The sequence below is a fragment of the Oncorhynchus keta genome, chromosome 3, assembly GCF_023373465.1.
Source record: "Oncorhynchus keta strain PuntledgeMale-10-30-2019 chromosome 3, Oket_V2, whole genome shotgun sequence".
Taxonomy (NCBI): domain Eukaryota; kingdom Metazoa; phylum Chordata; class Actinopteri; order Salmoniformes; family Salmonidae; genus Oncorhynchus; species Oncorhynchus keta.
This window is the reverse complement of record NC_068423.1, coordinates 9,967,288-9,978,185: the sequence shown is the minus strand read 5'-3', so window position 1 is coordinate 9,978,185 and position 10,898 is coordinate 9,967,288. Positions and strand designations below refer to the sequence as shown.

The following is a 10,898-nucleotide window of genomic DNA, read 5'->3' as shown; positions in this document are numbered from 1 at the left end:
ATGTAAAGAGCTTTTTTATGTCTTAAAGGGGATGTGTTGTATTTTGAGACGGTCTTGAATAATCTAAGTAGCCAATAGGAAGAGCGTAGCATAATTTGTCTGATTCTCTGTAATCATGGTATGGGAATAATAATGCATTTTATTTTGTAAACACATTTTCAGTCACCTCCTTGTCTGAAGGACAAGTGATAAACAGGTTCATCTCAAGCCCTGCATGTTTTTTTCTCTCTCCAAAAGTCTCATGGAATGTAGGCATTGAACACCACAACATTGGCTGCTACTTCTAGGCTGAACGATAGAACAGCTATTTCCATGTTAAAATGTTATGGTTGGCGTTTTTCTCCATTGTTTTTGATGGTAGGCCCACTCTGGTACAGTAGGCCTACATTATGATCAGACAGCCACAATAGCCTACTTGGCCACTGTTAAAACTCCCCATTACAACAAAGGACTTAAGAAACACATTTTCAAATGAAAGTAAACTTCTTGTCAGGTAAAAAACAGATTTGAATAAATGTGGGGTTTTGACACTTATGTAGGCGTCATAACCAGCAACAAAATAACGTAATATATGTCTGTAAACGTAATAACAGCTGTAAATATGGGTTGACAGTGTTATAACTATATTATGAAAAGTTATGTTAGCTGTTATGAAATCAGAAGAGGAGGAGGAATGCCGTTATAACTAGTCACTTTAATTATGCCACTTCAAGAATGTTTACATACTATATCTCACATTACTCATCTCATATGTATATACTGTATACTGTATCCTTCACTATATGTTCTTCACTATCTATCGCATCTCAGCCGCTCTGTTACTGCTCATCCATATTTTTTATATTTATATATTCTCATTCCTTTACTAGAGTGTGTGTATTAGGTTTTGCTGTGGAATTTGGGGCATGCATCATAATTGTGTTCCTTACCGACGACAAGGGAATGGAGTGCTGTGTGATCATCTCCTCGTTGTGTTTCCCCTTGACGATCCTTTTCATCGTCCTAAACCTCTGTCCCTCTGTAAAACATCTCCTGCAGCCTCTGGAGGTGTACCTGGCTGGCTTTGATGTCCCGACCGTTCTCCTGTACACCTCCGCTGCGACACTGTGGCCCGTATTCAGCTTCCAGAATGACCTTCGTCCTTCTATCTGCCAAAACTGACGTGTCAACCTGCTCCTTTACTTTGCGAACTTGATTTATTCCCCGTGTGGCTTAGTTCATTGTACTACTGGTGCATGATGACACCTACATACAGTACCAGTCCAAAGTTTGGTCACACCTACTCATTCAAAGATTTGTCTTTATTTTTACATTGTAGAATAATAGTGAAGACATCACAACCATGAAATAACACATATGGCACCATGTAGTAACCACATAAAAGTGTTAAACAAATCAAAATATATTTTATATTTGAGATTTTTCGAAGTAGTCACCCTTTGTCTTGATGACAGCTTTGCACACTCTTGGCATTCTCTCAACCAGCTTGATGAGGTAATCATCTGGAATGCATTTCAATTAACAGGTGTTCCTTGTTAAAAGTTCATTTGTGGAATGTCTTTCATTCTTAATGCATTTGAGCCTATATCTATGTGTTGTGACAAGGAAAAGGTGGTATACAGAAGATAGCCATATTTGGGGAAAGACCAAGTCCATATTATGGCAAGAACAACTCAAATAAGCAAAGAGAAATGACAGTCCATCATTACTTCAAGACATGAAGGTCTGTCAACCCGAAACATTTCAAGAACTTAGACAGTTGCAAAAACTCTCAAGTGCTATGATGAAATTGGCTCTCATGAGGACCGCCACAGGAAAGGAAGACCCAGAGTTACCTCTGCTGCAGAGGATAAGTTCATTAGAGTTAACTGCCCCTCAGATTGCAGCCCAAATAAATGCTTCAGAGTTCAAGTAACAGACATCTCTACATTAACTGTTCAGAGGAGACTCTGTGAATCAGGCCTTCATGGTCAAATTGCATCAAAGAAAAAACTACTAAAGGACACCAATAAGAAGAAGAGACTTGCTTGGGCCAAGAAGCATGAGCAATGGACAGTAGACCGGTGGAAATGTATCCTTTTGTCTGATGAGTCCAAATATGAGATTTTTGGTTCCAACCGCCATGTCTTTGTTTTTCAACAGGACAATGACCCAAAACACACCTCCAGACTATGTAAGTGATATTTGACCAAGAAGGAGAGTGATGGAGTGCTGCATCAGATGACCTGGCCTCCACAATCACCCGACCTCAACCCAATTGAGATGGTTTGGGATGAGATGGACCGCAGAGTGAAGGACAAGCAGCCAACAAGTGCTCAACGTATGTGGGAACTCATTTAAGACTGTTGGAAAAGCATTCCTCCTGAAAGTGGTTGAGAGAATGCCAAGAGTGTGGAAAGCTGCCATCAGGGAAAAGGGTGACTACTTTTTTTTAGATTTAGATTTGGTTACTACATGATTCCATGTGTTATTTCATAGATGTCTTCACTGTTATTCTACAATGTAGAAAATAGTAAAAATAAAGAAAAACCCTTGAATGAATAGGTGTGTCCAAACGTTTGATTGGCACTGTATATGTTGTACGTTCAGTACATCCTCGTCAATAAAAATCATCTTACCAGATTCGTTTTTTTATGTACTTTATTTAGTCTGTCTAACAAGCTTTGTTATTTAAAAAAACAACCCAAAAACACACCAATGCATTGCGGCTCACAGGCCTTCCCTGAAGAAGCAATGCAATGCGATATCCACTAAAATAAATGCTTCTCGTATTTTTTGAAGTACAATGTTTTTACACAGCTGCAACTTAATTGGTTGCTATAAGTTATACCTCGTTCTCCAATGAACACTTCTCCTTATTTTCATTCCAGTTATCAAAGCAGCTCTCCCTCCTTTTTTTGAAGGTTGAAATAAACCTTGCTTCATTTTGTCTTTGGAAACTTGAGAGAGTGTGCATTTGTCACAGATGTTTTCCATGCTTGAATTGAAAACATTTAGCCAGTCTCTCTTTCAAAAACTTGATACTGCACACTGTGTTTCATGAATATCATGCAAAGCACATTGTGACTGGCTATCTACTAGGTAACAGATAAGAGGATAGCTCAGACGAAGCTCACTCTCTCCTCTACCATTACAGCGGTCTAGAAAGCCTGATAGAGGAGAAGAGGCATCACACACTCGGAGACAATGGACAAAATTAAAAAGGCCCTGTCCGAAGCCGTATTCACTCCTTCCTCTCTAATAAATGGACGAGGGGCCCTGCACATGACTCAGATAGTGCTGGGCATCTTGACCTTCATCCTGGCCGCTGTTCAGGGCGAGACTCAACACACCTACTGGAACTATGCCATGTTCACCTGGGCCTTCTGCTCCATCATGACCCTCATCATCACCGTCATTGAGATGTTCATGCTCCACCTCCTCCTCAAGATTTGTCTGGACTGGGACGACTTCACCACGGGAATGGCGATGTCCTCCGCTCTCATGACCGCGTCCGTCTTCGTCATGTACGCCAACTTCTACATCTGCAAAAAATGTTTGTACTCGATTGTGATCGCCTTCCTCGCCCTACTTTGTGGCGTGGCCTACATCTTAGAGGTAGTGAAAGATAAGTTCATGGATAAGAAGACGGGGAGCTACCTGGCCGCCCTGCCTGGCTTCTGGAAAGTTCTGGAGGCTTTCGTGAGCTGCATCATTTTTATCTCCCTCACGGGTTATGACGGGAAACCGGCACTGATCATGTGCATTGTGGCCTATGTCATTCCCTTTCCCATCATCCCTATTATCATCATCACCAACATCTTCACAAAAATTAAGAACTGTTTGCCATTTAATATAGACAGGTTTGTGTTTATATTTCTGGTCATATCTGTGGTCCTCTATACCTTTGCTGCCATCATCTGGCCCATCTATACATTCAGAGGCAACCCTCGTCCCAGTGACTGTCCTGGAAGCTTCTGTATCTGGGCCATTCAGTTCATGGTGGCATTCATGACATACGTCAATCTGATCCTCTTTATAGTGGACTTGGTGTTTACCCTGCTTGGGATATGTGGCTTCAAACGCTCATAGTGGCAACTGATCACCGTCTGTATCTGTTTTACTGTACTATATAATCAATAGCTTTTCATGAATGATTTGTTGTTGCATTGAATAGTCATTTAACAAGAGCTGCTTGTTTCCCTCATCTTTTCTTGATTTTGAAAAAAATAAATAATTATAGTTGAAAGTAGAACAAATATAAACCCTGCAGTGACCTCTGAGGAATTTGTCATGATGTTACACGTTCACGTTGAAATGATCCAGATAGAACGTAAAAGGGTATAGTTACAATGTCAATCACATATGGATATTTCCATTTACATAAAAGTAGCCGACGTAACAGCATTACATGGCCAACATTCACAACTACTGTATATGATAAAGGATTTTGAAGTACCACAACCACATCTCTTTTCATTACGTTAAATATGTTTGTGTGTGAGTTGCAGCACTGGCCTACTGTCCTTTTACCACTTGAATTCTCGGGGGCACTTTATTTAGATTGACGACAGACTATCTGTAGAGTCTCTATCTACTAAACCTAGCCCTTATCCTAACCTCAACCAGACCCCTAACCCTTGTAGTCACCTAACCATAACCTTAGCAAGCAGTTGCTTATCAACAGATAGTTTGTTGATAATATGACCATCCTTAGAGTATCTACAGACTGACTATTCGGACTATCTAAATAAAGTGTGACCGTATTCCCATTGGTCTATAACAGTAATAGTGCAGAACAGCTTCTCCATAGTGTACTGTATATCTACTTCTCCAGGGATTTGAATAACGATATTAGTGTCAAAGGTACGTTAACCATTAACAGCACATAACCTGCCCACTTCTGCCTGTAATACTATAAGGGTTGCCTCCATCCGAGATTGTGAAACAGTTATGAAGGTGGAATAACTCAGCGTAACTCAAGGGAAGTGTTACTCACTCCAGAGCCTACAGCAAAAGTTGAGCGTGGAAAATCTTGGTTATCCTTAAAAGAAAGCCACACAGGTGGAATAGAATTTTGGAATTGAAGTTTGCCGTATTCAGGAGTTGGAGATGTGTAAACACTTCAAGAGTCTGCTCAACATCTTGAGGCTGCTGGAGATCATACTGTGTACGTTAGCCTTGGTCGTCCCTATGTTTAGGGGTAGGATGGTGAACCCATACGGCATCTACTGCGAGTTCATCTGGGTCTTCTGTGTCATTATGGCTGTGGTCCTACTGGTGTCCGAGATCATGCTATTGCACATCCTCCTGCCCAACTGGGACGACCTTGTTTGCGGTCTGACCATGCTGTGCACGCTCATGGTCGCCGCCGCCACGCTCATTTTCGCCATCGTCTTTGGCTGCCTGTCGTGTATCAGCAGTGTCTTCTGCATCATCTTCTCAATGGCCGCTACCGCGGTCTTCCTGGTAGACAGTGTCAAGAGAAAAATGAAGTGTCCAAAGGGCTACCTATCAAACCTAAGGGGTATTCTGAGATTCACAGAGGCCGTCCTGGCTTGCATCATCCTCGCCGGCGCCACCAACTACTTCCTGGGTGTGGAAGGCGAATTCCGCCCACCAGCCATGTTGTGGTGCATTGTAGTCTATGTAGTCTGTCTCCCTGTGACCGTTCTCATCATACCCATCCGTCTGTGCAGTCTACTTGAATGCCTCATCTACTGTATTGGGATGGATCTGTTGGAGTTGGTGTTTAACATAGTGGCTGTGGTGTTGTACCTGTCTGCTGTCATCCTCTGGCCTGTCTTTGGTTACAAGCACTACCGTGAGTACAATCCACCAAACTGTGACTACTGTCGCCATAACGACCTGGATGTGGTAACTGTGGGGACCATTGCCAATCTCATCCTCTACGTCGTGGACTTGGTTTTCACCATCTTGGCTCGACTGAAATCCTAACATCTTGCAAAGTTAAGAGGTAGGTCTACATTTTTAAAAATGACAAATTGTCTGTTTGATCCGTTTCCAGTAATCATCGACCTCAACCTCTTTTCCTGTAAAACATATCTTCCAGCTTCTAGAGGTGTACCTGGGTGGCATTGACATCCTGGCCGTGCTTCTGTACACCTCCGCTGCGACCTTGCCTTCAGCTTCCAGAACGGCTTTCCATCTGCCATAACTGCACATGGGACAATCTGGTGGTTGTAGCGTATGTCAATCTTTTACGTTGTGGATTTGATTTATTCCCTGTGTTAATTGTTGTTCTTTTTCATAACATAATGGAACCTATGGCGCTTTACTTGAAAGCCCAGATGTAGAGTACATCCATGTCAATGAAACTCTTCATCCTCTTTATAGTGGACCTGGGGAGAATCTCAATTGCACACTCCTCGCGTCCTCTTGCCGAGGAGGAGGAGAGAGGACGCAAGAGGAGTATGCAATCAAGATCTTCCCCTGGTTTTTACCCTGCTCTGGATATTAGGCTTCAAACGCCCAGAGCTGACCTCTGGTGGGAGCTGATCTCTCTTCGGTCTGTCTGTCTAATCCTGTACGGATCTCGCATGAATTCTTCATTAAGATATGCATAGGTGAAAAAGATACCCATGTATAACTGTCACGAGGTGGAAAAGGTTCGTTTGGATCTGGGTTGATCAGGAAGAGTGAAGTAGAGGAAGGCAACAGTTTCAACAAATAACATATTTAATAGGGCATGGCTTTCTGATGGTTACACCACACAATGTTCTGTTCCATAGTTGTTGTTTAGCCAATGCAAATAGATTAAAAGTTCAAAATGACATACAAATACCAGAAAGAAACAAACCAAACCAAACAGAAACGGGCACTGGAAGTGGTGCAGCCCAGGAGGCAGGTGCCCAGTTGCTCCTTTTTTGGTACAGTTGCTTCATCTCAAAGAGTTGATCTCACCAAACGGATGCGCTCTCTCGCTCAGCCAACAAAGTGCTCCACCATGACTCCAGACTGCATGACTTCCTGTGGGCGGCCACCCCTTAAACAGGGGTTAAATAGAATTCAGAAGAACACTTACTTAATCCATCGTCCAATTAAATGTCTGGGAGAGTTAATGAGTCAATCAGTCCCACCTGTGACATACCATTTATACATGTTAGCCATTTCCATGGCAACAGGGCCTTCATACTGTAAGTAATTATATTTATATGGAATGCAACAGCATTACATGGCCAACCTATGCACAAGTACTGTATCATTTATTGGACTCACTCACGACTTTGCCTGTTGGGATTAGTACTCTTCTGATTGTTGGAGATGCCACCAAGACAGAGGAACTCTAGTCCACCGGCTATGGGCTTGCTCATTCAACAGTTCTGGACTGGTGTTCATGAGGTATTAACTAGAGAAAGTAGCACAATGTACAATCCCTTTCAGTCCTAGTTAATACTCTAAGACCCCTCTAAACTAAAACACGTACATTATTACACCGGGAATTGAATACAAAGTGCCTCACTCTGTGCCCCGAAAACTCAATCTACAAATGGAAAATTGATGGTACCCCCCACAACGCAGGAGTGGCACCTGCTCCCGGGGAAGACTGCTGACCTTGAATGACCCTCATATAGCCTAATCCACCACATTGAAAAGTTCCTATTAAGATGGGTGGCCTACCTTGACACTTTATCAACCCCACCAGTCACCCTTGATACCTACTGTCCTATGATCTGTTCACAACCCCCCCATCATCCATCTTTTATTATTTTTGTTATTATATCTGTATTATTGTATGTTGTCTATGAAATTCTCATGCTTTTTCATTTATTTTCTTTGTCTGTAGGCTAGGGCTTTTTTATTTTGTTAAGTGTAGTGGCGTGTGTTATGTTATTCCTTGTTTATGGAAAAATAAAAAAAATAAACATCTTATTTAAAACAATACACTTTGAAGTGCCAAAACCTCACGTCTCTTCATACCCTTATGTTCTTAATGTGTGAATTGCAATTTCCAACTTAATTGGAAATTGGAAATGTAAAAACATTGTTTGTGTGAGGGCAACTTTTGTGCAGTTCTAGTGGCCAGACTGCCCGTAGAATCAAACTTTTTAAAATGTGAATCAAGTCTGATGATTCATGGTGAGGACTAGATGTTATACAGTGACGAACCTAATTGATTTTTGGAGCAAGTTAGAATAATCAACGTAACAGATTAGGAGAAGTAGGTTAAGGTTAGGACAATGGTTAGGTTTAAGGTTAGTTAAAAGTCAAACATTTCCCCAAAACGTCACTTTCATCCTAGCTGTAACCATCTAGCCACAACTATGATTCACAGACAGCTTTCAGCAGAATTATAAATGTAAAAAAATGGATGCCCTTTGCAGTTTAAGAGAGAAGGGCTGCCCTAAGCAGTGCCAGTCAAAGTGAAATACCTAATAAGTATTCTGTAGATGAGTACATCTCAGTGTGTTTGCTATAGGACAATATGGGGATATGATTCCCATAAATCCTGGATTTTGTTCCGGCCTCTTGGCTTGTAATTTTGATAGAGTACTCTGTCCCCCTGGAAGGTCCAGAACCTCCCTGGAAGACCTATTGTAAGTCCTCTTGCGGCTATCTGCTACTTCACTTGCACTCTTCTGTGCCACTTCGCAGGCAGTTTTCAGGCATTCATGGTGTATCTGTACCCATTCATCCATCGATGAAACATCCAGATCATTAGATCATTCCTCTAAGACAATGTGGAGTATTGCATCCCTCAGATACATTAAGTAGAAAGGAGGTAACCAGTTACGGAGTGACGATGGCTATTGTAGGCCAATATCAGTTTCGGTAGGTATTAGGTCCAATGTCTCTTCTTCTCTGGTGACAGAGCTCTCAGCATGTCATGGAATGTGTGATTGAATTGCTCACAATTCACATTCCACTGAGGGTGGTATGCGGTTGTCATGCTCTTCGCTAAACCATAGACTTTTCAGAAATCTGAAATCACATTTGACTCTAAATGTCTCCCTTTCTCCCGAATGCAGCCTTGCACAACATCCAAAATATTGAATCCAATGTTTCACAATGGCATTGGCAGTAGTCATTGCAGTTTGGTTTCATGTGGGCACCATGACTGTGAACTTTGTGAACATATCTGTAGGAACTAGAGCATTCTCATTGCTACCTGTCTTCCCAAGTAGTGTGTGGTCCATTGCAACAGCCTACAGAGGTGCAGAGAAATGAATGCAATGTAATGGAGTTTTGGTGTGTGGTAACACGTCTCTTGATAGAGCACTTATTCTGCATTGCCCTGTCCAACGTTGCAAGTCTTTCGTCATTGTAAGTCAATAGTAGCACCGGCATATGGGAATCTAACGTACACTTCCAACCGAAATGCCAAGCATCTGTCATGTTTTGCACTGTATGTCTGCTGCTGAAGAACAGCTGCCAGAATTCACCATCACGAGGATCGCATACAATTCAATACAGGATGTTCTGGCGCAGTGTAAGTCTGTAAAAAAACGTGAGCTGGCGCACACCCAGAATAAAAGTTTGTGTGGAGGTGCTGACTAATGGCAAATAAACTATAAACTATCAAAATAAAGAAAGTCGCACACTCCATGTGTAATCTCCCACCAATTGAATGGGTGCTCACCGACGTTTCGGCATCGCAGTGCCTTTCTCAGGGTAATGTCATGAATACTTGAAACAGATTGTGTGTGCAATTAGTGTAACCAATGACCGTAGTGAGGGGTGTGTCATAATGATTAAGTTCATTCAAATGTATTAGTGTAACCAATGACCGTAGTGAGGGGTGTGTCATAATGATTAAGTTCATTCAAATGTATTAGTGAAACTGTTAAAAAATAGCATTTGGCATATTAAATACAGTGTATTACGCTATTGTTATCATATAGAAACATAAGGTAATATTGGACATCATATTAACATCAACATACATTATTGTTTCATTCAATTTCACATCATTTATCCTACCCTGCCTTTCTAAGGTATTCGAAAGCGAAGTTAACAAACAGATCACCGGCCATTTTGAATCCCGCCGTACCTTCTCCGCTATGCAATCTGGTTTCCGAGCTGGCCATGGGTGCACCTCAGCCACGCTCAAGGTCCTAAACAATATCATAACCGCCATCGATAAGAGACATTACTGTGCAGCTGTATTCATCAACCTGGCCAAGGCTTTCGACTCTGTCAATCACCACATTCTTATTGGCAGACTCAACAGCCTTGGTTTCTCAAACGATTGCCTCTCCTGGTTCACCAACTACTTCTCAGACAGAGTTCAGTGTGTCAAATCGGAGGGCCTGTTGTCCGGACCTCTGGGAGTCTCTATGGGGGTGCCACAGGCTTCAATTCTGGGGCCGACTCTCTTTTCTGTATACATCAATGATGTCGCTCTTGCTGCGGGTGATTCTCTGATCCACCTCTATGCAGACGACACCATTCTGTAACTGTCTATGTCCTTGATTACTACAAATTTTCTCTCGACCTGTCCTTTCAATCACAGGTTAGGTTGTAGCAACCTCATGATGATTATTGGGAAAATGTTTGTATCATGTAGTAGCCTAAACCTATCAATATTACATTGAGCTGGGTGAATTGAATATGAATGACAGTCATCCAATATATTGCAATAGGAATAAGGCCATGCTCATTAAAAAAAAAAGTTGTCCTCCCTAATCTTAAAGGACACCGACCACCAATGGTGCACGCTCATGGTCGCAGCCGCCACAGTCTTCTTCACCATCAAATTTGCTTGCCTGTCTTGCATCAGCAATATGTTCTGCATCATCTTCTCAGGAAAATGAACTGTCTGGAGATTCATCTGTCCATTCTCATGGGGGGTCCTCCGCTTCAAAGAGGCCATCTTCGCTTGCATCATCCTGGCCGACGCCACCAACTACTTCCTGGGTATGCGGTGGGTCTTCCGCCCGCCTGCCATGGTGTGGTGC

General features: G+C 42.2%; 2 protein-coding genes across 2 annotated transcripts; both read left to right on the top strand.

Annotated features, from left to right (window-relative positions):
• The first annotated feature begins 3,163 nt into the window (after positions 1-3,163).
• On the top strand, positions 3,164-4,428 carry LOC118369114 (myeloid-associated differentiation marker-like protein 2). Its single transcript, XM_035753597.1, has one exon. It carries the CDS (start codon positions 3,187-3,189, stop codon positions 4,069-4,071), a length of 885 nt encoding a protein of 294 aa, XP_035609490.1. The 5' UTR covers positions 3,164-3,186; the 3' UTR covers positions 4,072-4,428.
• A 186-nt stretch (positions 4,429-4,614) lies between these two features.
• LOC118369104 (myeloid-associated differentiation marker-like protein 2) lies at positions 4,615-7,181 on the top strand. The gene is made up of 2 exons (XM_035753591.2): positions 4,615-5,956; positions 6,053-7,181. Exon 1 carries the CDS (start codon positions 5,092-5,094, stop codon positions 5,935-5,937), a length of 846 nt encoding a protein of 281 aa, XP_035609484.1. The 5' UTR covers positions 4,615-5,091; the 3' UTR covers positions 5,938-5,956; positions 6,053-7,181.
• Positions 7,182-10,898: the final 3,717 nt, after the last annotated feature.

Bases quoted from the DNA above. Each gene is read 5' to 3' on its own strand.
- LOC118369114 (XM_035753597.1), top strand. From the start codon at position 3,187: ATGGACAAAATTAAAAAGGCCCTGTCCGAAGCCGTATTCACTCCTTCC.
- LOC118369104 (XM_035753591.2), top strand. From the start codon at position 5,092: ATGTGTAAACACTTCAAGAGTCTGCTCAACATCTTGAGGCTGCTGGAG.